Raw genomic sequence first — 27,794 nt, 5'->3', positions numbered from 1 at the left:
AATTATACCTTATTTAGAATTTTACTTATTGCTATTAATATGAATTAATTGTACAAATTAAAATTCACTGGTATATCCATGCATGCACACATACCTATTATTATGTATGTTAAATAAAATACTATGTTTTGCATATGAATTCTTGCTTCATATGTAACAGAGTTTTTCTTCTAGGTTCCAAAGATGTTGTGATAAAGGCTCAGGTTTTAGCTGGTGGTAGAGGAAAAGGAACGTTTGAAAGTGGCCTGAAAGGAGGAGTGAAGATAGTTTTCTCGTAAGTTATTTTGTAAACAAAAATTACCATTATTAAAGATAACTTGTTGAATTGATGAAACTACTGAGATTTAAATATTAAATGATACAAGAGTTTAGATATAAGATAGATTTTTTGAATTATTATAATTGGAAGACAGAAGAATTTGAGTTCTGTTTTTTCTTTTAGTCCAGAAGAAGCAAAAGCTGTTTCTTCACAGATGATTGGGAAAAAGTTGTTTACCAAACAAACTGGAGCAAAGGGCAGAATATGCAATCAAGTTTTGATTTGTGAGCGAAAATACCCCAGGAGAGAATACTACTTTGCAATAACAATGGAAAGGTCATTTCAAGTGAGTAATTGTAGACATGACACATTGAAGGTGACTTTCGTAGCATTTAGTTTCAAAACTTGAGTATTAGTTGTACAGGAAAGGTCAAAAAAGTACGATCTGTCCTGCATTTGTCTGTGTCATAAGCAAGGTGTTTATGTCCTTTTTATAAAATAGCATGATAAATGCCATAAAATTTAAGCTATAGGAAAATACCCTGCTATAATACATTTCATAGAATTTCCAAGTTATTCACTAGGGATAGCTTAAATCATCTCTGGATCATGTCTGACAGATTCCATAGATTAAGAAAATACTTCTTAGCATAGTAAAATACTCTTAGCAAACATAATTTACTTGTTTCCCTACATGATTTGGTACTTGGTAAATTGAAGGTGACATTAGTTAGTGGTGTGATTTTAAGAGGTGTGACACTATCTGTGCTCTCTTCTCTTCATGGAACATAAAGTCTAGAATTGAATGTATGGATCAGGTTTTTTAAAAATCTTTGGATAAACTTATTACTCGGAGACCCTTACAATCATTTTATAATTACCTGGCTTCTTAAGTACATTAATTAGGTTTTACAATTTGAGTCTGTGAGTTAGCTAGCTTGCTTTTTGAAACAATCGATACATATTTGGAAGTCCTTGTAAAGATTTGATAGAGAACATTATTGTGTATAATTTAGAGTAACAAATTTTAAGGGTCATGAAAACAGTTTTCTTGTATAGAACAACTTTAAGAAAAGTTTTTAATCCATTTTTTAAAACATTTAATACGTAGCCTTTCTTTTATAATAAATATACATCTTCATTATTAATTTTTATAGTCAGTAGAATTATTTGTCATTAATGTATATTAATTGTATACTTTAATGGAATTCATTGTTACATTTCCATACATGCATACGTGTGCATTGATCACCATCTGTCTATCTTTTTTTCTGTCCCTGGCTGTAGACATGCTTCCAGTCCTTAATAATCCTTCTTCTACTTTCAAGTGACATTTAAAAAATGTATTTAGTTAGTTTCCACATAGGAGAGAGAACTGTGATACTTGTCTTTTTGACTAACTTATTTTATTGAACACAAACACGATGTCTTCAGTTCCATCTTTTTTTTTTCTTTTGGTACCAAGGATTGAACTTAGGACCTTGTGCTTATGAGGCAGGCAGTTGTGCTGCTAAGCTAAAACCCTGGCCTTCCATCCATTTTTGGAAAGGCAAAATTTCATTCTTTTTTTATGACTTGATAATATTCTGTTTCTCTCTCTGTCTGTCTGTCTGTCTCTGTCTCCATTCATCTGTTGATGGGCGCCTAGTCTGATTCTATATTACTGCCTATTGGGAAAGTTCTGCTATAAACATGGGCATGTAGGTATCTCTTTAATATGCTGAGTTTTTTTCCTTTGGATGTATATTCAGGATTGGGGAATTGGGGTGACTTGGTCATATTGTAGTTCTACTTTCAGTTTTTGGAGGAACCACTACATAGTTCCCCTGTCATGGCTGAACTAATTTACACTCCCACTAGTATTTTATATAAACATTCTTTTTTTCTTGTCACCATCAGCATTTCTATTTTCTTTTCTTTTCTTTTTTTTTTTTTTTTTTGAGACAGGGCTTCACTGTGTAGTTCAGGCTGGTCTTGAGCTCCCTATAGAGCCCAGGCTGACCTTGATCTCATAGACGTCCTCCTGCCTCAGCATCCCAGGTGCTGGGATTACAGGTGTGTGCTACCACACCCAGCAGGAGCATTTCTTATTTTTTATTTTTTGATAATAGGCATTTTAACTGAGGTGAGACGGTGTTTCATTGTAGTCTGGATTTACATGTCCCTGATGTTAATGATAATGAGCAGTTTTTCTTATATTAATTGCCCATTTGTATTTCTTCTTTTGAGAAATATCTATTTAGATAATTTGTCCATTTTCAAATTGTATTTTTTTAAAGTTCTTTATATATTCCAGGTGTTAACCTACTGTCAGATGAATAACTGGCAGATATTTTTTCTCATTCTGTGGGCTGTTTCTTTACTATGTTAATTGTTTCATTTGTTATTACTGAAGCTTTTTAGTTTGATACAATCTCTGTTCAGTTTTTGCTTTTGTTTCTTGTATTTTGGGAGTCTATGCAGAAAATCATTTCCCATACCATTATCTTGAAGTGTTCTCTAAAGTTTTTTTTCTAATAGTATCAGCTTCAGGCTTTATATTAGAACAAATTTTTTTTTTTTTTTTGTACCAGGAATTGAACTTACGACCTCATACTTGCCAGACAGATGCTGTGTTGCTGAGCTACATCCCTGGCCCCTAGAACAACTTTTTAAAAGAACAGTTTTTTTTTTTTTTTAAATGTTGTGTTTCCCCCTACAATTAAATTTTTAGGAAAAGTTTATTGCAGCTTGTAATTTTATGAAAATGTATTTCTTAAGGTATAACACTAGGTGGTAGTAAAAACCCACTAAAGAATATAAGATAAATAGTATTGTTTTATTCTTAAGCAATTCATTTATCTTCATAGCTTCTCAGTGTGACAAAATTTAGATTTGCAAGTTATTTTAGATTACAGGACAATAACCATGTATTACATACATTTGTAGAAATTACGTTTTTATACATTTACTTACTTTTCATTGCATTTTTGTTCCCTTTTCATTAGTATTATATGTTATCACCTGTAATTTCTTTAGTTATGTTTTTGCTTTTCATAATAGCCAAAAGCAAAATGTGACTGGACAAATTGAGAAAGGAGTTCCACACAAAAGTAATACATAGTTGTAATAGTTTGGACTGAAACTAGTTTATTATTAGTAAAAAATTATTTAGCCAAAGACATTATACTGTTCTTTAATATTAGACCAATGCAGAGTTAGTTGGTTGACTACATTAGGGGTATAGCCGACTTTTGAATTTGCTTTTGTTTCTTTTCTTTTATGAGAGAACCGTAGACTTCTTTGTGTTCTTTAGTATCTGTAACATCAGGCTACCGGGGGAAGTACTTAGCATAGGGTTTGTATGCACCCCCAAAATCAGCTTTAGCACTTACTTTTTTTTTTTTTTTTTTTTTAGGCAGGGTCTTGCTATGTAGTTCAGATGAGGCCTGAGCTCATTATGTAGTCCTGGTTGACTCAACGATGATTCTCCTGCCTCTATCTACTATTTTTAAAAGTCATTTTTTAAAGTGGCATTTTGTTAAATCAGATTTATTAACATTTTCTTAGTACATACTGGTACTTACTGTTGGGCTGAGGCAAATCTAATTGACCTTACCACTTTATTTTTCTTGTAAAATACAGTCTGCTAAAAATGTGACACATTTAACGGTGTTAGTTTTTACTTCACCTGAAATAGATATAAGATGTGCTATAAGAGTTCCAAAAATTCTCTGTAAGTTTCTTTTTAAAAGATGAAGTAGTTCTTCATATTTTCTAGAAGCCTGAGACAGGAGGATCACAAGTTGTGGTTTTGGGGGGGGGGTACTAAGAATTGAACTTAGGGCCTCACACCTGCCAGGCAGGTGCTGTGCCACTGAGCTATATCCCTGGCCCCAGGAGTGTAAGTTTGAGGCTAGCCTGATCAACTTAGTGAGCTCTTTCATGGAAGAAAGAAAGAAAGAAACAAACAAACAAACAAACAAACAAAGAAAACTGGGAATGTAGCTCAGTGCAAAGACCATGGATTTAATCCCAAAAGCACAAAAATCAAAAGAAAACAGAAGCTAAAAATCCAAACTTTGAAAAGTTTTTATATTAAATTAATTAGCTTAGTTTATTTAATGTAGAAATTCAGTTTTTTAAAGTATGTGTTTTGTTTTATACTTTAAAATTCAAACCTATTTTAAGGTAGAATGTTTACAAAACCAAAAAGAAAAAAAATTTTAAGTTAAGAAAGTGAAAATATCGTTGTCACTTATTTGAAGTTATTGTCAAAAACCAGACACTAAATTGTTTTGAAATAATTTAAGATTTAGGAGTTATGTCTAATTAGAAGTTAAAGCCAGCAAAAAGTTAAACTATTATTTATTCTGTATTGATTTTCAAATGCGAGATTGGATTATTATTTTAACTGATATTTACCCATGCAGGTGGTCATTGAATTAAGCAAAAAGAACAGAATTTTTCTGTTCTTTTTAAAGCCCTCTCCCTCACTTTATAGTGCTATTGGGTACTTATGTGAGACTTTAATATGACCTGGGTTTTTTCCAGTACTGTTATCTTCTGTATGGCTTTCCTGTTTTGCTTATCATTTGGTTTAAAATAAAAAGTAAAACTAAAATAAAATGTTTATAATTTGAAGATTTATTGGTCTCTGCCTCTTAGGTTGAATTTAATGTTATCTGTATATATAACTTAAGTATATTCTCCTTCAGTAGCATAATAGTAATTGAACAGAATTCTTAAATCTGAGTCCTTTCTTGTTCTTTATATCTTTGTAAAAGCTTATAATTATGAACTGCTTTGCTAAGAACAAATAAAGAATGCAATACCCTTTTATTTGAAATGTATAGAGGAACTTAGACTATAATTATAAACCAGTTCTTTTAGACTTGCAAGTTTTCTCTTTTGTCTTAAATGAATTTTGTCAATGAATTCTTTCACTGAAAAGAATTTTGGTGGAGAACATGATAGATTTTTGACACAAACACCCAATGTTAGGCAAACTTCAGAGGTTAAGAAATAGTTCATTCTGTTCTCATTTCAGATACCAGCCTCAACTTTGGGGCCTCCACATCATCTTCACTTTTGCCTTGTTTTGGGAATTCCCACTATTTCCTTAGGCTTGATAATTTCCATAGAACAACTCACAAAACATGAGAAAATGGTAGTTATGTTTACAGTTATATTACAGCCAAAGGTTGCATATGTGAACTGGCCAGGTAGAGATATGTAGGGAAAGACCTATACGGTCCCATTCATGAAGCTTTCATTGTTCTCAAGAATATGTCATTCTCCTGGCATCTTGAGATGTGTTGATAATGCAGAATATTGCCAACTCTATGCCCACCAAGCTTCTGATGTCCACAGGGTTTTCTTCTTTAAAAATAATTTTTTAAAGTCGTAGTTGGAGACATGTAAGTTTTATTGCCCTGTTTTGAGGTGTATCTTACAATAGTGTTACTTACAACTACATTTTGTGCAGCAGATCTCTAGAACTTTTTCATTTAGCAAAACTATCCATGGTATAACTCCTTTTTTCCATCCTCCTTCCCCAAGTACCTAGTAACTATTATTTTATTTTCTAAAGAGTTTGACTATTATAGGTATCTGACAAGTGCAGGGTCCTCAATTTGATTCCTTACACTAAACAAACACACCCTTTCAGAACCAGTTTTTTTTCTTTTTTTTTTTTTTTCGTGGTGGTTTATTTTGTTGCAGAACTGGCTCACACTGAACAGAAGACACACAGCACTGAAACACTTGGAAGGTAACAGCTTTTTTACCATGGCAGGCTGATGGGAACCTAGTTCCTAGCCCTGATTTGGTGCTAAACAAAAACTTATGTTTGTTGCAAACTGAAGTTCAAAAGCTGATAATGGGTTATTCTGTGATTGGTTACATATGCTTTGTCATATGTTGTTAGGCAGATTCACTTCAAGCAGGTTTAGCTGGGGGTTTCTTACCGTATAACAAAAGGTCCGGGCCGAGGGTGAATGAATAAAATCAATCATGTCTCTGATTGAACGATCTATCCCCAGGCTGTAAGTCCTTCAAGCAAGTTAGCACAACAGGATACACTTACTGATTGTGTGGTACAGTTGGATTATTTTACAAATTGCAGCTGGCATGTTATGTTAAGACTGAATTCAACAGTCCCAACCATGAGACAGGCGGGCCTACCTAGCCTGTCCTTAATTTAGTGTTAGACTGTGAGTTTTAAAAATTCTTTTACAATTTGACTTAGCATAACGTCTTCAAGGTCCTTTCATAACGTAGAGGGGTTTTTTCCTCCCTAGAACTGAGGGTTCACTCAGGAGCATTGCATCATTTTTATCTCACTTTTTGCCCAGGATAGTTTTTAACTTTTGATCCTCCTCCTTTAGCACCTGGGATTACAAACATGTGCCACTGCACTCAGCAGTGTTTCCTTTTTAAAGGTTAATACTCCTTGTTTATATAACATTTTTTCTTTATCCATTTGTATTTTGATGGATATTCAGGCTGCTGCTACTTCTTGGCTATTATGAATAATGCTGCAAGATCATGATCATGTTGCCGATCTTGTGTTCAGTTGTTTTCGATGTATACCTAGAAGTGGAATTACTGATAATCCTATTTTTAATTGTTGGTAGTACCTTCAGGAGTTTTCTATAGGAGCATTAGCAACATTCCATAAAGATTCCAATTTCTTCATATGCTTGCTACAGTTTATTTTTCTTTTTTTTGACAGTGGTAATTCTGAAGAGTGTGAGATGATATCTCACTGTGGCTTAAATTTACATTTCCCTAAGGATTCGTGATGTCTTTTTATATACTTATGGTACATTTGATTGTCATGTGTGGGTGTGTATGGGTGTGGGTTTGTCTGTAGGTGTAGGTATATGTCGGTGGGTATGTTTTGAGAAATACCTGCTCAAGTCCTTTGTACATTTTTAAATTGGTCTGTATGGTTTTCAGATATTTTCTTTCGTTCTGTAGATTGCTTTTTTACTTTGTTGTGTATTTCTTTTGGTATACAAAAATTTTTAAATTTAATATAGTCCTATTTGTCTCTCGCCTTTGTTGCTCTTGTTTTTGGTGCCTTTATGTAAGAAATATTATCAATTCAATGTGAAAAATTTCCCCTATGTTTTCTTTTAAGAGTTTTATACTTTTAGGCCTTATGTTTAAGCCTTCAATAACTTTGAGTCTGTCTTAGGACCCAGCTTCATTCTTTTGCACATGGCTTTCCAAAATTTACAGTGTTTCCAAAATTTACATTTGTTGAAGAAATAATTTTTTCCTTATTTTGTAGCCTTGACATCGTTGTTCACCTCATTTAACTGTATATGTGAGAGGTCATTTCTGGAGTCTCTATTCTGACCTATTTGTTTGTACGTATGTCTTTATGCCATTATTATACTGTCTTTTTTTTCTAGAGACTATTAAAACTTTAATAATATAAACTTTAATAATATGCTATAAAGTGCTATAATACTTTAGCACTGATTATATACTTTTCAATTACAAATCACATAAACTGATTATATGTATTATATACAAAACTAGTAAATACTGTATACATAACCTCATCTGCTAGATTATGTTATACTACATAATTCACTAGGATACACAAATCTCTTTAATATAGATGCAAAAATTTAAATAAAATACTGAAAAATTGAATCTACCAAGATAAAAAACTTATACTCCAGGATGACAAATTTAACCTAGAAAAGCAGTGTTTTCATGTCTTAAAAATCAGTGTGATACACATAGCCATTTTCTGTGTGGATTGTCATTTATCTTTGAGTGGATATGAGAGAATTGAAGGCATACCCATGTTCCCTTTGTTCATGGGGTATTTCTCAAGAATGAGTTCTTTCATAACTTTTGATGAAATTGTTCATTGTTAGTGTATTGAAACAGCTGATTTTTGGTTGATAATTTTTATTTTGCATTTTTGCTGAACTTGTTTATTATAATAGCTGTTCTTACTAAGGAGTCTCTAGGGTTTTTTGTGTATGCAATCATTTCACCTGCGAACAAAGATACTGGGACACTTATTTTTTTTCTTTCCTTTTATGGATATTTTCTTTTCTTTTGACTGGACTTCTAGTATTGTGTTAAACAGAAGTAGCAAGTGGGCACCTGTGTTTTTGATGTTACAGGAAAAGCTTTCAGTTTTTCATAAATCAATGTGCTGTTCTTGTGGGTTTTCATGTATGACTTTTATTTTATTGAGATAATTTCTTTCAGTTTGGTTCGAGGGTTTATACTCTGAAAGAGATGAGTTCTGTTAAATGCTTTTTCAGCATCAGTTGAAGTGATTGTGGTTTTGTTCTTCATTCTGTTAATTTGATGTATTACATTTTATTGTCATAAACCGAACTATTACTGGGCTTAGGGCAAAAGCGCTGACCTTAGAGAGTCCCAACAGAGTGGTTATGGTCTCCCGAATCCGGAAACTAGCCCAGATTAATCATTTAACACACAGACCTTTTGGGAACACTCATCCAGGGAGTAGTAATGGACTGTGTTTTTAGAAATATGCGTATATCTTTTAGGTTTGCAATTTGTTAGTGTATAAATATTCATACTAGTCTCTTGGCCATTCTCTTTCTGTGTAACCAGTTATAATGCTTCATTTGCATTTCTGATTTTTGTCATTTGAGTTTTTTCTCTCTCCCTCTCCCAGTTATTCACTAATTTGTTGATTTAGTGGATCTTTTCAAGAAGTGACTCTTAGTTTCACTGATTTTTTTTTCTATTGTCTTTCTAAGCCCTGTTTCTTTATATTTCTTCTAAACTTCATGATCTTTCTTTGCCAACTTTGGACTTTGATTTTCTTGTTCCTTGTGGTGTGAATAAAATCACACGTTGGTGCTTTTTTCTCAGTGGTGGTAAGCTGTCAGCTTTTGTCTAGGGCTGTCAGCTTCTACCAGCTTTCTGGGGCTGCTACATGCCTCTCTGCATTCTTGCTTGTTCTTAGTAGCCCCCAGACTTCCCAGGTACGCTGCTTCCCTATCTGCAGGCGACAGACAACTCCCTGAAAAGCCAGGATGTAGGAAATATATTCCACTGTTCTCTTTCCCTGCTAGGAGAGAAGGCTTGTGTTTTCCCTGATAATCCCAAGCTGGGTTTGTGGGGAGGGTGAAAAGCTTGATGTGATTAAAATGAAATGAATTTTTTTTTTTTTTTTACCAGTTTCAGTACTGAAGTTCTTGACTGAGCTTTCCTGGGTTACAGCAATTTTGTTATAAAGGCTTTAGAACTGAATATTTTTGTTAAAAGTCAGTGTTTTTGTGTGTGTGGGGGGGTTGAGGTCTTGGGCCTTCTAGCTTGAAATCTTGCTGCTCCTGGTGTCCATAGTTCTCATTGAGGATTTATGATATAGGCATGATTTACTGAATCATTGTCTTTTCAATTGACTCAATCTCTAGGGACCCCTGTACCTCCTGCCCTGCTTGTATCACTTGTCCAAAGCCTTAGGCCACTCATCAGTTACATGATAGGTCCTTCTGGCATGGCCATTGCTCAGCTGAGCCATCATCTTAGCATAAACTGTCTACATGCATGATATGAGTCTCCTTGTTAGCACGGATGCAAGTGATTGAAGGATTTAAAAGTTACTTCCCAAATGCTGGGGATGAAGACCAGTGAAATTTAAAAAAAAAAAAAAATGTGTATTGAAATCTAATCACATAGTATAAAATCTTTTTCCTAAATAGCTCTTAAAAAGTTAGATTTTCCCCCTTTACTGTTTTAAGCATTTGAAGAATGATGGTATTCTCCAATGATGAATTCAGCATTATTTCTTTACACTATGCATTACGTGAGTATATTACTGAGACACTAAGTGCTAGGATAGAAAAGTGAAATTAATCTTTAGATTTTTAAAGTGAAAGTCATGTTCATTTCTGAGCATAAGAGTAGTATGTTAATTGTAAATTAAAAAAGAAACAACTAGCATTTTAAAAAATTTCCTGCCTTTAATTTTTGTTGTATACATCACACTTCAAAAATATTAAGAATACAATGTAGGATTTCATGTCATTTTTTTTCCTACATAACACCACATAGATCCAACCCATATTGATTAGTATTTTCTTAGGTCATTTAATAATGGTTTTACCATTTCTCTATTTTGCTTGTTCTAATTATTTGCAGTTTATCAATACTATAGTAAAACGATCAATTTAAGATTTTTTTTATTGATTTTAGATGATTTAAAAGTAATGTAATTATTTGTACTTAATATATTACCATCTTGTATTGTATATAATAGGGCTATTTTTTTAAATTAAGTCAGTTGAGTTAGAGCTCTGAAAACTTACTTTTTCCTTAGATTTTTGCTTTCAACTGTCGGTTTTTGTAATTTTCGAAAGTTACTACTTTAAGTAATTTAGTACGGTACTTTACTATTTCTTCAGTTTTTATGAAAAATACAGTAGTATTTTCATAAATGACTGTATTTACTTATTAGGTATAAGTTTTTCTGTGTATTTTTAATTCTTTTGCCTCATAGGCAGTCATTATCTTTGTCTTTTTAAAATTTCTTTTCTACTATTTAACAGTTGAACATTTTTAATCGGCCACTGTGCCAGAAATGTTAATTCCCAAGAAAACTTCAAATAAGAAGAGACAGTAGTAATTCTTAAGTCTGTAATGTGCATAAATAGGCTTTAAACTTTTATTTGTGACCCTAAAATAGAACCCAGATATTTTGGTTGTTTCCTTCCTTGCTAGGGTCCTGTATTAATAGGAAGTTCACAAGGTGGTGTTAATATCGAAGATGTTGCTGCTGAGACCCCTGATGCCATAGTTAAAGAACCTGTTGATATTGTAGAGGGCATCAAAAAGGAACAAGCTGTCCAGGTATGTTGTATTCTGAAAAATTTTTAGATTTTATTAGAGAATTATAGTTAATGAAAGATAATTAACTTTGTGCAAATGATTATCAAAGATTAAAAAATTGAGTGTTATCTTGTTGGAAATTCTAGTTTTTGGAAGTATTTATATTTTTATCTTCCGTAAATAATTTAATATGTTTCTTTAGAAAAAGCAAATTATTTTTAAGTGTAGCTATACCATTACTATATCTCATAATGTTAACAACTCCTTAAGAACATTTATCTAGTCATTCATGTTTCCCTAGTTGTCTCTAATTATTTTTGCAATTTATTTGAGTCGGGATCCATGTAAAGACCTTCAATATTAAATGGTTACTACTTCTCTTTTTCTCTTTTCTCTCTGTACTGGAGACTGAACCCACAGCCTTCATACTGAGCTCCATTCCCAGCTAGCTAACCAGCCTGCTGTCTGACCTTCCTCTCTCCCAACCCCTTGTCCTTCCCTCTCTCCCTCTCTCCAGTCAGTCAGTCAGTCAGTCTACCTACCTACTCTCCTGTCTGTCTATATTTTAAGAGAAAGTCTCACCAAGATGCTAAGTTGATTGAGATGGCCTTGAATTGTATGGAATAGTCATAAGATTTTTATATCTGTATGATAGATCAGTGGTTTTATTTTGGGGGCATTTATAAACTTTTAATAAGCTCATGAATGCTTAGAATTTCACTGACTTTCTGTACTATCTTTCTTTTCCACAAGCCCTATTACCTCTTCTCACCCCTCCATTCCCATTCTCCCTTCTCAAAGCTATGGAGTTTAATGCTATGTATTATGAGAATTCCTTGGTAATATTTGGAATGCCACTGTTGAATTAAACTTTGTGGTTTTGGTATAAAAAGGACTCGTTAAAAAGTTTGAACATTAAACTTTAAATGAAAATAATCATTTTTTAGTTTAAAAAACGAGTATTATCTTACAGTATTGAAGTACAGCGGTGGCAAGAATTCTGACTACCATAAAGTTTCTAAGAGATAAGGAACTTTTCCCGATGAATAGTTGAGCATACTATTTGGCTAAATGGTATAAATGTTAAAAGAGGACAGAGATTTGATGTGTTAGATGTTCATAAGAGAGTGATGACTGAACATTTAGATGTGGAAGAAAATACCTGATTTACAAGACTACATGAAAGAATAGTTTACCAAGATAATAGCATTTTGAGTGATGAGCACAAATGATGCCTACCATAGTGCTTGGCAAATTATACTGAATTGATTAGAAGAATGTTAACAGTTCTCAGATGCTTGTGTCCATAAAAGTAATGCATGATGACCTACTGAAAATCTTTCATCATGAAGTGGTACTTCATTATTCTTTATTTGAAATAGATCTTAAAGTTTTTATTCTTCCCTGATCAACAAGTTTATTTATTGGGATTTGACAATCATATTTATCCCCAAAGAAATATTAAAATAAAAAATGTGCTGCTGCTTTAGGTAGAGATTTCTCTGTAGAGTTCCTGAGTGGTGGTAACACTGTTAGAATAAAAGATATTGATATATGCTTTAGAATGTTTTAGAATTGTTGATGGTACTTTAAGATTAATAGGCTCTTGGTTCACGATTGAATTGTGAACCAGAGCATCTGGGTTGTTACCTTGATATTTTGCCATTTAAAAAGTTTTACAGGTATCTTTAATTAGGAATCTCTATTCAAGACTAAAAAACTCCTGTACTGGATTAGAGAGTTGTATTTTTGGGTCTGGCACAGCATTTTGTGTATATTAGGTGCTCCATAGAGTTTTAAAAAATTATTGGTACATGTTTGCGATAAATAGTATTTTATCTTCAACTTGAATGAGGGAATACTCAATGACTATATATGTTTTCATTGCCTGATAGGCACTTCTTAAATTACCTAAAGGTTAAGATACAGTAATTCAATATTTTGGCCATTGTTTGAACCATCGAGATTATCAGTCGATCTTTTATAAGCTTCTTTTTTTCAGTTCAGATTTGCCGTAAGTATTAGAGGCAGGTGAAGGCGATGAGATCAACACTGGAACTCTTACCTAGGTGACTGGCACGTCGCTTGGCCTCTCTGCATCTTTTCTCATCTATAAATGCACATACTACCTACCTTGAGGATTCTGAATAATAACTTTTGTGTATTCAAAATAATTCAGTAATTAATGTTTAAAGTGACTCATGCTTATTTTTTAAATGATAAACTACAGTTTTTTAAGTTTATCAGTGCTGATTTGGCATAGTCAAACCGTTTATAATAAGAGGGAAATTATTTTCAGCTGGCAACGAAGATGGGATTTCCAGCTAATATTGTGGATTCTGCAGCAGAAAACATGGTCAAGCTTTATAATCTTTTTCTGAAATATGATGCAACCATGGTAGAAATAAATCCAATGGTAGAAGATTCAGATGGAGCTGGTAAGGTATCTTTTATCAGATAATGGGTATGCATTTGTCTATTATATGCTTCACTAAGAAAGGTGAATTCATAAGGGAAGTGTACTGATTCCTGTGTAGAAGCTTACTTTATAATAAATTTGTGAAAAAGACTGCATTAAATAACTAAATTATTATGTTATTAATATATGACTACATTAACTTTAAATTTTCTCAATGTTGAATATTGTTTATGTTGCTGTAATTTGTCTGATTTGTTTCAAATCTCTTTAATAACTAATTTTATTAAGCATTTATAGTCTTTTATATAAAATTTCTGATTACTTTTTATCAAATAAATCAATTTTGATTGGTTTACATAACTACATGGAATTCCTATTTGGATGGTACATGTGTAGAGAGCATTTCCATAATTGCAGAAGGGTCTATTGGGAAGTGCTATGTTAAGAGTGGTGGTAAGCAAATAGTTATAGTTTTGGGGAATCAACCCTAATGGGTCTCCAAAAAAGTTTCAGACTCTGAAGACATGATGGGCCAGGCAATGGTGGCTCACGCCACCACTCAGGAGGCTGGGGTAGGAGGATTGTTGCGAGTTCGAGACCAGCCTGGGCTACAAAGTGAGCTCAAGGCCAGCCTGAACTGCATAGTGAGGCCCTGTCTCAGAAAGACAAAAAAAAAAAAAAAAAGACATGATGGATCTTTATTGCACAAAAGAATATTCTCAGATATGTAAATTGTTCTAGATTGTTAGCTACTTAAAGAATAAAATTAGTTTCTCATTTTGGCTCTCTTTTTGCATATGTTTAAAAAGTAAATCAGATTTGAATCATCATGCCTTCCATGTATAATTTTTTAAAAGTACAAGTCACTTTATTGTAGTAAATTTTTCTTGTATCTTTTATTAACTGCTTATTGCTGTTCATTTCAGGTCTCTTAAAATTAATTTTACTAAGCATTCATAGTCCATTTTTCACTTTTATACTTCTAATTAGTTCTTGTTCTTTATTAAGTAAAACAATTTTTGGTTGGTCATTTATATAATAAAGAATGAGTAAATACACTGAATGTAATTTAGCTTTTTTGAAATATTGGAGCTGATACATGTTTTAAATATGCAGTTCAGTGAAGAATTATCTGTATGTTATTTGCCTGATTGTGTAACATAAGAGGGACCAATTAACCTTGAAAACAAACCCACTGAATTCTTTCTGACTTTGAAACTCAATAGTCATGTTAAGGAAGTATCTTCTACATTTTAATACCTATTTTTCTATATATTCATGTTTTCTTAGTATGCATTTATATATGTTTAATTCTTGGTTGATTATGTACCTTATATATTTAGCATAGAGAATTTTCAAGGTGCCAAGAATTATAGGTATAAAGGCAAAAAAGCAAACCTGTAATCCCAATACCAGTGCCCTTTTAATGTTTTACCTTTTAAATTTAAAACTATATAATAGAATGTTTTCACGTTAAACATTTTTCAAAAGATAATTTTAAAACTGTGTGCTTTATATTATATGTCTTTGCAATTCTGATTATCTTTCATTTAGACTTTTAGAAGTAGGATTTTAGGGTTAAAAAGTAATAATATTTTTAATGTGTTTTGGTATTTGTAGTGGTAACATTTTGAGATACATTATACCAGGTAGTTTTCTCCCTTCCCTTCCATTTCTTCCCCTCCCCTTTCCTCTTCTTTTCTCTCCTTCTATCCTACTGTCCCTCGGTCATCTCTTTGTATAGTTTGCCAAAAATGTTTCTTAGGCTTGATCTCCATCAAACTAGTTATGAAGAAATGGTGCTGCTTTGATAACTAGCAATGTTGAGAGTTTTTTGAGCATATTTTTCTTCTGTATATTTTTTGATGTTCTTTGCTACCTCTGTTAGTTTCTAATGGCTGCTCTAACAGATTACTGTAGAGTTAGGTGACCCAAAATAACAGAAATTTATTTTCTTAAAGTTCTAGAGGCTGGAAGTCCAAAGTCAGCAGCTTATGAATTCTAAGTGAGCAGTGCTCTACTCCTGCAGGTGGCTCTGGTGAAGAGTCTATCCTCTGCTTTTGTTGGCATTTCTCTACTGTGTGGATATCTTATCTCTTTCCATTCTCTATGTAACCAGTCTCCCTATCTGTCTGCTGTCTTTCTTTTTCCCTCTCTGTCTTTCTATCTCTCTCTCTCTTTCTCTCCCAGGACTAGGGGTTGAACCTGAGTTACATCTCCAGCTCTTTTATTAATTTATTGCTTGATTTACAGTCTTGCTAAATTGCCCAAGATGGGCTTGATTTTGTGATTCTGATGCTTCAGCCTCCCAGAATACTGGGATTTCAGGGCTGCACCACTACGCCAAATTTACCTCTTTCTTAGAAGGATGCTTATGTTATAAGTTAGGGCCAGATAATCAAGGATAATCTCTTTATCTCAAAATCCTTAATCACATCTACAGAAATTTTACCTTAAAATGTATTATTCATTGAATCTATGGATTAGGACCTGTTGTCTTTGGGTGGTCAGTATTTAGTTTACTATAATATACCAAAGAAGGATGTGTAGTTCTTATTACTTTGATGAAGTCTTTCTGTATTCTTAAATTTAGTTTATTTAAATAATTCAGAAATTAAGACTTTGTAACAGTATTTCCTCCATTTTACTCTTTATTTAGAAGTTTTGCTTTCTTTCCATCATATACTTTTTATTTTTTTAGTCCTTAGTTTTTGGCTTCTTGTTTGTTTTTAGAAAAAAATTAAAAACACTAGAAAGTGTTTAATTTGTAAGTAAAACAAATTAGAAGATGTCTCTTCTAATTTTGCATCTTGTTTTATTCAACTAAGAATATATCCTGGTGATTTCTCCACGTGTATGGGCTTGTTTCATATTAAGGATATTAATTTTCTTGTCTGGCATTTGACATGGATACTTTTTGAATTTATCCTTTGTTTAATTTTTGGGGAGCATATTGAAAGTTTGTTTTTGCATGTAATGAAATCTCATTTTGACTTTTATACTCAGAGATTTCTGTCTCAAAATTAGTAACTTCATCTGAAGTGCATTCTATTTTTTATTAGTTCATTTTTTTTTACTTTTAAGTCTTTAATCAAGATTGTTCTTTGCCTTCTATTCTGTTATCATTAAATAAAATGTCTCTTCCCTTTCCTTTCTTTTTCTTTCTTTGTGATACTGGAAATGAACCCAGGAAATACTGAACTACATCCCCACCCTTACTATTTTATTTCAAGACAGTGTCTTGTGAAGTTGCCCAGGCTGGTCTCAAAGTGCCATCATTCTGCTTTAGCCTTCTGAGTAGCTGGGATTACTGGTGTGATCCACCATGTAATCTAGTGTCTGATTCTCTAGATCTGATTGTTGTTCTTCCTCTCAATAATTTCCCTCAAGAGGAAATCCAGCCATTTTTGATACCATGCCTGAACTTTTAGATACATGATCTCAAAATGTTGAAGTCATAGGAAGAGAGTGAGAAGGGATGTTACCAGGGTTGAAGGTGAGGAAAACTGGAAGATGCTGGTCAGATTACAAATTTTCAGTTCATCGTTGAATAAGTATGGAGACGATTTAATGTACAGTGTGCTTATGTACATAAGAGTAATTTAAGATGCATACCTCAAATTGTATACAATTTTTGTCAGTTATATATCCATAAAACTGGAAAAGATAAATGAAAACCAACAAAATAACCTTCTTTAAGAGGGATGGTTCTTACCTATTCAAAAAAATAGATTAGCAGGGTATGTAGTTATGTGGTACAACATCTGATTAGCAAGCGAGAGGTCATGAATTCAATTCCTGGTACCAAAAAAAATTGACTAGGTCCTTTTAGTTTCTTTTGAGAAATGCAATGAAAATTGCACAAAAGCAAGTGATCTTTACTCAAGGAGAATGCACCAGAGTTTTTATGTGAGCGTGTTCACATGCACAAACCTTCTGAAATCTGTAGTTTTATTGCTGGTTCTTTGAGATAGTTCTTTGTATCAGTTCCATTTTCTGATGCTGTAACAAAATATATGATGCTGAATAATATGTAAAAGAAGTTTATTTAGTTTAAATGAAAGTTTATTTAGTTTATTTAGTTTAGAGGTTAAAAGTCCAAGACTAGGTAGCCTCATCTGTTTGTCCTCTGATAAAAGCCTTGCAGCAAATGGCGTAACTGTGGTACAGTGTGTTTGGAAGTGATCACTTGACAAGACAGGAAGCCAGAGGGATTTAGGGCTAGACTTACCCTTTTTATTACAACTTGAATTTGCAGGAACTCCCAGTGTCCCATGAGAGTGATGTTAATAACTTTAGAGGTTGGCAACCTCAGTGACCTAATTTTCTTGGGCTAGGCCCTTCCTCTTAAAGATTTTACCATTTTCCTCAACATCATCATGCTGGGAGCCAAGTTTCCAATATATAAACCTCTGAGAAACACATTGAAACTATGCCCAAACTATAAAACCTGTATTGCTAGGTAAACTATCATTTTTTGATATTTCAAAACAAATTATACAAAAGTTTTACAAAAATTAACGCTATAATTGGGAAAATTAACATATATGTGGCAATATTTTTAAAGCTAGAAACATTTTTCCTCTTACGTGTTTATGTTTAAATGATACTTATCATTTTCTTTGTGTAGGTATCTTTTTCTTTCTTCTTCTTTTTTTTTTTTGATACTGGGAATTGAACTTGTGCTTGCCTGACAGGTACTGTGATTTGGGTATATTTCTTAGATTTATTTCTAGAGGTATATATTTGGTTACTGTTTTGAATAGGTTCTTTTTTGCTATTTTCTAATGTAGAGTGACTGTTGATTTTAATCATCATTTGTAAGTTTTCTGTTCTAATTTATTGTTGTATTTATTTTCGTTAGTCTTGAAAATATGCTGGGCTGGGAATCAGCTCAGTGTTAAGAGTACTTGTCTAGCATGTATGGATCCTGGGTTCAATCCTAAGCCTTGTTTAAAAAAATGAAAACTAGCTCAACTCCATTTGAACTTCTCCCATGTTTTGGCTTATTTCCATTTTCTTCTTTCACCATTTCAAATTTGCCTCATAAATGATGCATTCTGACTATTCAGTGTCCTAAGGTAAAACTTTTCAAAAGTGTGTATTTTTCTCTGACCATTTAACAGAAGCACACCAAATACTATGTTTTAGGCACTGTTGTAAGCACTTTAAAAATACAAACTTCTTTAGTTTGTGGAATGTTTATAACAGTTTTACTACTCTTATAAGTTAGGAAACTGAATTATTTATTTTGATCTTTTTAATTTTAAAGCGAATAAAACAAAATAGAATAAAGCAAATCAGAACAGAACAATGCAAACAGTATAGGACTTCAAAACAACAGGAAATCAACAATGGCTACCATAAAGTCTCCTGTTTTCTTCAAAATAGCTGTCTATACCATCATACACAATATACAAAACAGAACAAATCAATCAAAACAAAAGGATGAAAGCATTACAGAACTTCAAAACAAGTTAACAGGAAATCAGCAATGGCTACCATAATGTCCTTTGTTTTCTTCAAATAGCTGTCTACATCTTCATACATAATAAAATTGAACAATGCAAAACAAACTAAAATCAATCAAAGCAAGCATGAAAGCATTATAGGACTTCAAAACAAGTTGATAGAAAATCAGTAGTGGCTACCATAATGTCTCATTTTCTTCTAAATGGCTGCCCATACCATCACATGTAATAAAATCAAACACAACAAAACCAAAGCAAACCAAACAGAATAAAACCAATCGAAAGGATGAAAGCACTCTAGGACTTCAAAACAAGATAATAGGAAATCAACAATGGTTACCATAATATATCCCATTATCTTCAAAATAGTTACCCATACCATCAGACACAGTGAAATCTAACAAAACAAGACAGAATAAAACCAAAACTAACAAAACTATTCCTGTGGGCCGCCAAGCGAAAGCAGGGAGATACAACCAGAAAGCTAAAATGATACACTTCAAAACAAGATACTAGGAAATTAACAATGGTTACCACTTTTCCTTTTTAGGTGTTTCCTCTCCTTTCACTTTTATAATATCTGTTGTGCTTTTTGGGTCCTACTAACTCTTTCAGTTTTTTATGCTAGAGAGATAACTCGGTGTTTACTCGTATGAGTCTAAACCATTTCACCCATGAGCATGGTTTCCAGTTTAACCTCTAAGAGCCTCAAGATTATCCTACTTTATAACTGAGTAGATTTCCATTGTATGAAAATACCATATCTTTCTTATCCATTCTGCGGTTGACAGGCAAATTACCGTTGCTTTTTTCTGGTTTCCTGTCATGTGGAACAATTGTTTTCTCTCCTTTGATTTTCAGTCTGTGAATTTCCTTTTGAGTTAAATGCCTTTCTTGTATACAGTATATTGATGGATCTTGTTTCTTGATGTACTCTTCTGTGTTTCTTTTTATTGGTGAAATGAGGCCATCTATATTATGGTTACAACTGGCATGGATTGGTTCATCTCTGCTATCCTCCTCCTGGCCCTCAATTTTTCCCTTCATTCAGTTGCTGTTCTGTTTGGCGATCTTCCTCTGCTGCTGTTCCTGGAATGATGGTCATCTTTATCTCTCTCTAGAATATCCTTCAGCACTCTCTGTAGAGTTGATTTGGTAGTCATGAATTCCTCCAATTGTTCTTTATCATGAAAGTATCTTATTTTTCCTTCAATTTTGAAAGATAGTTTTGCAGGGTACATAAGTCTGGGTTGGAAGTTGTTTTCTTTCAGGATTTGAAACACTTCATTCCAAACTCCTCTTGACTTGATGGTTTGTGTTGAGAAGTCTGTCATGATTCTGATGAATTTGCCTTTATTGGTGATCTGTTTCTTTTCCCTGACAGCTTTTAATATTCTGTTCTTGTGCTGAGTTTCTAGGGTCTTGATTATTATATGCCTGGGGTAGATTTATTTTGGTTATGGCTAATTGAACTATCACCTTGCTTATCTGCATGCCAAATCCTTTTTCCATGTTTAGGAAGTGTTTTGCTATTATTTCTGTAAATTATCTTTTTATGTCACTTTGTGTTGACCCCGCTTTTTCACTGATACTTACCTTAAATTATTTTTCCTTGGGTTGCCTTACAGCCATTGAATTGTTATTTCCTGCTTCCTTATTATGATCCTATCTTCAAGGTCTTCAAGGACTAAAAGTCTGTCTTCAGGCTCCTTCAAGCATTTTTGCCAATTTTTGATAGACCTTTTAGCTTCCTGGATATCTCTTTGAATCTGTTTCATGCATTGTAATTCCTTCCAGTATTATTTTTCAAGGTTTTCATCATTATCCTGTGCTTTTCTTTTTTATCTGTATCTTCTTTAGATATGCTTAGTGATTTTTTTCATTGTTTGTGATTTCTTCTTTTACCTGAGACATTTCTGATCTGATTACTTTTACAGTCTCATGAAGTTTTTTTTTTTTTCTTCAGTTGCTATCATCAGTTATCTGATTCTCAGAGATTTCAGTATGTGACTTCCGTTTTCTTCCATGACTGTAGCTCCCAGACTTGTTCTGTGTGGGCTGGAGGTCTGAGATTGCCTTTTACTCTTTCATCTTGACATTCTCCTGAGTCCCTCCCAATAAGCCAGTTGTGAGTCCCAGGCACTTCCTGCATTGGCTACTCCTCCATGGTGTAGGGGAATGGGACAGGGGCCTGGGTTTCTCTGAGCCCTGGTTCCCAGGGAGGAAACAGGGCATTGGATGGGCTACTCCAGACTTGTGCAGCTACACTTAGGCTTCCTTGATGGCCAGAGGTGTGTGGTGGCAGGGCTGCGCTTCCTTCAGCCTGAATGTCTTCACTGGCACTCCCCCAGTGGTAGCAGGCACACAGGAGTGTGGTTATCTGATTCTCCTGGTAGTCACTAGCTGCCCAAAAGAAGCGAGGGTCTCCTATGGCGGCCTGTGGGCACACGGGGCATATCTGGTTGTATCTTCCTGCTTTCACTTGGCTGCGCACAGGAAGCAAGCCTTCTGTGCCTGCAGCAGCATGCAGGGGTGGATCTGGCTGTGTCTCCCTGCCTGTGCTGCCTGCCTACAGGAAGCAAACCTTCTGATGGCAGTGGTGGGCAGGAAACTGGATTATAAAGAGGTTCAATGACTTGCCCACAGACACATGATTAGTGGTGGAGATGAACTGTAAGTCTGATAGCAATCAACTATAGAGTTGTGCTCTTAACTCTAACACAGTTCTGAGCCACTTTGGTAGGAAGTAGTACTGTTGTAGCAGGAAGAGGTTCAGGTTACAGGTGATCATTTAGGAAGCAGAAGGTTACAAAGGATGTGGAAATGGAAAAAAGAGGAATGTGTCCAGTCTCCTTTTAGACAGATAAGTCCATACATATGTAGGGTCCGTTTTTCACCTTCCTTGTTTACTTTCAATGGAAACTTTTGCCAGTGTAGAGTACATAGTTGTAAGCATTACAGATTGGTAGGTTTCTTATATGAGGTACATATTTGATTTAAAAAGTAGTAATTTAAAAATAAATTTTTCTTTTTTTTTGTACTAAGTTGGCATGTACTGATAAACTAAAATGCCAGATGAAAACTTTTTAAAAAATGATGAAAGTGGGGCTGGGAATTTAGCTCAGTGACATAAGCACCTGCCTTGTAAGCAGGCAGTTGTGAGTTCGATCCCTGGTACCGATAAAAAGGAAAAAGACAAAAAAAAAAAAAAAAACAAAAAAAAAAAAACAAAAAAAAACAAAAGGTGAAAGTTAAAACAAAAATAAATAAGTAAATAAATAAAAGCAGCCAGGGATTTAGCTCAGTGGCATAGGCATCTGCCTGGCAAGTATGGGATTGAGAGTTTGATCCCTGGTACCGAAAAAAAAAAAAAAGAAACAAAAATAATTAAGTAAATCAATAAAAATGGTGAAAACTGACCAACAACTATTTGGATATATATATACATATATGTGTATATATATATACATGTATATATGTATAGCTGTGTTATATGTTACCACAGATGCTTTGTGCTATCTTTGCGATTTTCCTGTGAGTCTGTATTTTAAAAAATACCTAAAATTTTAGGTATTTAACAGCAAGTTTTCCTAGTAGCACTGAGGTGCTAACAGTAACCTCCGATTGCAACCTCCATAAATACCTCCAGACAGTGAGATGCCCCCTGTGGCACTAAACTACCCTCATTTGAGAATCATGTTGTGGTCCAAGTTTCTTTCTTTCTTTCTTTCTTTTTTTTTTTTCATTTTTAAAAAAATTTTATTTAAGGAGGAAAAAAAAAAACAAAGAGCATACAAGTTATACAGAATTTCAAAAAAATACACAGGAAATCACTAGTTAATTACATATTGTCATCTTAGAAATAGTTGCTCAAGTTACAAAATTAAAGCATATAAAAGGGACTTTCAAACAGTGAGACTGCAGACAGTTTTGTTCAATGATCCAACAAAACTCAGGAATGTGGTAATGTATCTTATACACTTAAATATATATGCAGTTATATCCTTTAGAGCACTTTCTTTTGTATAATGACAATTACACATTTTGGGTTTTATTACTCCCACAGTTGTTATTACTTTTTTTTTTTTTTTGAAGTAAAACCAAATGTGACATAACAGGACAGAGTCAGTCAAATCAAAAGGATGGACATAATACATAATATAAAAAAAAATACAAGGTGATCAACAGTGGTTACCAAATGCCTCTTGCTATCTTAAAAAGAATTGCCTATATCATCAGTTATAATAAAATTGAACAAAACAGTAAAGAACAAGACCAATAAAACCAAAACTTTGGAGACGTTAGAGGACTTCAAAAGAAGATAATAGTCAACCAGAATGGGCATCATAATGAATCTTATCGTCTTCATAGTTGTTGCCTATACTTTCGAACTTGGTACTATCAAGCATGATAGAATAGAAGAAAACCAATCAAAACAAGATGGTAAGAGCAATACAGGTTTTCAAATCAAGTTAATAGGAAATCAGTGTGGGTTACTATAATATATCCAGCTATTTTTTATTTACTTTTCCCTTAATTAAAGGGATAAAAATGAAAAAGTAGATAACAAAAAGGAGATTGAGCTAAAAAAGAGGGCATAACAACAAAACAGCGCAGGTCAAGACATAGCCATTTAAGTAAAATAGTGTTTTACCACAAGATAATCTCGCCATAAAAGTAGTTACCATAGTGTCTCTTCCCTTAAAATCTTTGGGTATAACTTTGTATTCTGTAGTATCAAACATATCAAGACAATGTAAAACCACTCAAGAGAATGACAGTATTAGGGTATTTAGAATCAACTAACAGAAAATGAACAATGCTTTCTGTATAATCTCCTTGTCTATAAAAGTTTTTGTTTATATTCACATATAATAAAATCCAATAAGATACAACAGGTTAAAAACCAATGGAGACAGAAGAACAAAAGTTTGATGGGACTTCAAAACCAGAGGATATTAAATCAGCACTACCTATTATGATGTCTTGTTTTCTCCAAAATGGCTGCTCCTACCATCCAACCTTCTCTGCCTCATTTCTGTTGAGCTCTTTTTCTACCATTAGTTGTCAGTTTGTCCTCTTCATTTCGCTTTCTGCTCCATCCGTTGTGGCCTCTCTGCCACTGTTTCTGGAATCTTGGTATTTTTCATTTTTAGAGTATCTTGCAGTAATCTCTGTAGAGTTGAATTGGTGGTTGCAAATTCCCCTAGTTCCTCTTTATCCTGGAAGCACCTTGTTTTTCCATCAATTTCCAGGGACAGTTGTGCAGGATATATCAATCTTGGCTGGAGGTTATTATCTTTCAAAGCTTGAATTATTTCCCCCCATGCTCTTCGTGATTTGATGGTTTGTGCCGAGAAGTCTGCTGTAATTCTGATGGGTGTTCCCTTGTAAGTGATCTGTTTCTTGTCTCTGATGGCTTTTAATATTCTGTTCTTATATTGGATTTCTGGGATTTTGATTATTATATGCCTGGGTGTAGCTCTGTTTGGGTTGTAGGTGGCTAGGGTCCTGTATGCCTCATATATCTGAGTATCTTTACCTTTTGCTAAATTAGGGAAATTCTCCTGGATTATTTCTGTGAGTAGCTTTTGTAGTTCATTTGTTTGTGTCCCTACTTCTTCTTTTATGTTCTTAATTCTTAAGTTATAGATCCTCTTATCATCTTCTATCCTTTGTATTATTGCTGTTTGTTTTCTTGTTATTTTTAAGAAGTTTTTCATTTCATGCTCCCACCTTACAAATCTGTCCTCCAGTTCTGGTAATCTATCCTTAGTTTCTTTGAAGCTGTTGTGCCAGCTTTCAATAGAGTTGTTAGTTTCCTGGTAATCTCTTTGAACCTGCTTCACGTATTCTATGTTTTCTCCATTTTCTCCATCAAACAATTCTCTCCTTTTTTTCTGTTCTTCCATTCCACCATCTGTTTTTTCTTGGGCGGTGCTTAGCATTTCTCTAACTATTCTACTTATTTCTTGCTTTATTTCATTAAATACTTCATTTTTGAACTCATCTATGAGGCTCCGGAGATACCACTTTATGTCTATTGGTGCCGTGTCTGATATTGCATGTTTTCTGTCTTCATTCTCTTTTGCATTTACCTTTCCTGAATCAGTGTTCTCAGGATTGGAGACTGAGGACCCTTTCTTGTTGCTTCCTCTTCCCATACTTTTTGTTCTTTCCCTTTTTGTTCCTTCCATACAAGCGTATTTAGGAGGCCCAGTTTTTTTTGTTCTCTTTGTCTGTTACAGTTTGTTTGAATCGGAAGGCTAGGTGTTCCCGCCCACTGCAGTGTACTAGGGAAACCCAGACCTGGGCAGCCTCTGCTGGGCCCGCCCCTCCAGATCAACCTAGTGAAGGCTTCACTGCTAGGGTGTACTGCCAGGCGCAGGGACCTGATTTGGACTAGCCTACTGGATCTTAGTCCGTGGGGTCACCAGGCCAAGTGCTCCCCACCACTCCTGCTTGAGAGGCGAATACGCGATTAAAGTCACTGCAGGGCCCTGTTCTGGCTAGTCTGCTCGTTCCCAGAATGTCCTCTGTTGGAGCCTCCTACTCTATGAAAGGGTCCCCATTTTTCTCACTCACCGCAGGTCGATGCAGGGCTCCCTGCCAGTCCCGCTCTCAATGCCGTTTGGTTCACTGATTCCAGCTCTCAGAGCTTTCGTGCGTCTTCTCCCTGCTGTGCTGATTGGGATGCAGCAGCAGCAGCAGCAGCAGGAAATTCAAATCGCAGCTTCCAATGGCGTGGGATCCAGCTTCCGCACTGAGATTTTATCTGTTTCTGTTATAGTATCAGGATTGCATTTCCAGTTGGTTTCTCTCAGCTTAGTTCTTTCCTGGGCCGGCAGGGCACATCTCCCCTTGTGTAGGACTCCTCACATGGCACTGCTCCTGCATTCTAAGCTGGTAATCTCAGAGAGCCTCCGTGGCTGCTGGTATTTGTCCGCCATGTTCTCCCGGCGGTCCAAGTTTCTATATTATGACTCTTGAGCTCTTTATCTTCCAGCTATTTCTCTGTTTAGGAACTGTAAGGAGGTGATTAGATTAGCAGGGATAAAGTACTGAAAAATGTAGTCAGAAATGTAACCTTCATAAGAATCATTTTGGTACAGGTAGAACCTGATTGCAGTGGATATAAAAGAACGCCAGGAGAAAAATTTGGTTCAAGGAGTTTAAGCACATAGATTGGTAGTTAATTATTTTCGGCTTTATGGGCTGCATATGATCTTTGTTTTTATTGCTTTTCTTATTTTTGTTTTTCTCTTTTCTCACTTTTTTTCTTTTTCTTTACAGTTCTTTAAAAATGTAAAATCCATCCTTAGCTCATAGGCCATAACAGAAAACAGACAGGTCAAATCTGGCCCCTGGGCCAGTTTACTGACACACTTAAATAGACAGGTCTTCCCAGAGTTCTGCTGTTTAGAAAACAAAGAGTAAAGGGGAAGTGGGGGCCAAGTAATTTCTCTTTTCCTTTCTCTCCTCTCCCCTTCCCTCCCCTCCTCCCCTCTCCTCCCCTTCTCTCCTCTCCTCTCCTCTCCTCTCCTCTCCTCTCCTCTCCTCTCCTCTCCTCTCCTCTCCTCTCCTCTCCTCTCCTCCCCTCCCCTCCCCTCCCCTCCTCTCCCCTCTCCTTTCCTCTCCTCTTTCTTTTTGATGGAGAAATAACAGTATTTTTGCAAGTCAGTGGGATTGGAAGTCAGAGGAAATTTTCTCCCTGTAGAAAAGCGGGGGTGGGACGTGTTATAATTTAGCAAAATCAGAATTGCTACAGCAGTATCCTTGAGTGGTGTGAATGGGTGGGACCCAGGACTATTTAGATAGGACTGTGGACAGTTCTTGGAAAGTTTAAAGAATCTTTTTTCAATTTTTATTTTTTGTTAGTACTATATGTTCACAGTACCTGATGATTACATTCCTGTGGGGAGTTGGTACATATGTGTAGCACATCTCAGTTCTTTATTCATTCCCTTTCCCTTCCCTTTTCCTTTCCTCCTTTCATGTCTTGATCACCTGTGAAAAGATCTATCCTTATTTCCTATTATGTATCTTTCATTTTGCTCTGTATTTATATTTTGGGTTTCTCATATAAGAGAAACCATGTGATAATTAAACTGGTGTATCTGATTTATTTCACTTAACATTAGAATCTCCAGGTACATTCATTTTCCTACAGATAATTTAAGTTTTTATTCTTTTTATGACAAAGCAGTACTATATATATCACATTTTCTTTTTTCATCTATCTGTTATGAGTTGTGCTGTGATAAACATGGGTATGCATGTATCACTGTAATATAATGTCTTTAACTTTTTCAGGAAGATACGTAGAAGGGAAATAGCTTGGTCAAGTGGAATTTCTGTTTTAAGTTTGTTTGTTTGTTTTGTTTTATTTTTGTCTTTTTGAGACAGAGTTTCACTACGTAGTTCAGGCTGGGTTTGAACTCACTTTGCAGCCCAGTCTGGCCTCAGACTCTCAGCAGTCCTACTGCCTCAGCCTCCCAAGTGCTGGGTTAATAGTTGTGCATCACCATGCCCAGGTTCCAGTTTTAAGTTATTTAGAAATCTTCATACTGATTTCAATAGTAGTTGTACTAGTTTACATTCCACAAACAATGTAGATTATACAAGGGCTGCCTTTTCCCCATAGTTCTTCCAAGATTTATTATTTAATTTCTTGTTGATAGCCATTTTTTTGGAGAAAGATGAAATCTCAGTGCTATTTTGATTTGCATTTCTCTAATGTTGAACATTTTTTTATGTATGTATTTGCCATTTGTATTTCTGAGACATGTCTGTTCATTTCACTTGCTTAGGGTTTTTTTTGATT

At 34.5% G+C, this 27,794-nt stretch overlaps 1 protein-coding gene across 3 annotated transcripts in view; it reads left to right on the top strand.

Annotated features, from left to right (window-relative positions):
* The window catches only part of Sucla2 (succinate-CoA ligase ADP-forming subunit beta), a 77,270-nt gene that overhangs the window by 36,626 nt on the left and 12,850 nt on the right, over window positions 1-27,794 (top strand). For all 3 annotated transcript variants that reach the window (XM_063232779.1, XM_005008777.4, XM_063232778.1), the window contains 4 exons: window positions 175-274; window positions 443-605; window positions 10,973-11,101; window positions 13,380-13,518. In XM_063232779.1, coding sequence (XP_063088849.1) covers window positions 175-274; window positions 443-605; window positions 10,973-11,101; window positions 13,380-13,518 — 531 coding nt within the window. The remainder of the gene's footprint in view (window positions 1-174; window positions 275-442; window positions 606-10,972; window positions 11,102-13,379; window positions 13,519-27,794) is intronic.

The sequence above is a fragment of the Cavia porcellus genome, unplaced genomic scaffold (assembly GCF_034190915.1).
Source record: "Cavia porcellus strain 051 isolate PalLab524CR breed Dunkin Hartley unplaced genomic scaffold, mCavPor4.1 scaffold_21, whole genome shotgun sequence".
NCBI lineage: Eukaryota > Metazoa > Chordata > Mammalia > Rodentia > Caviidae > Cavia > Cavia porcellus.
Note: the sequence above shows the minus strand (reverse complement) of the source record. Positions and strands in the feature narration are given on the sequence as shown.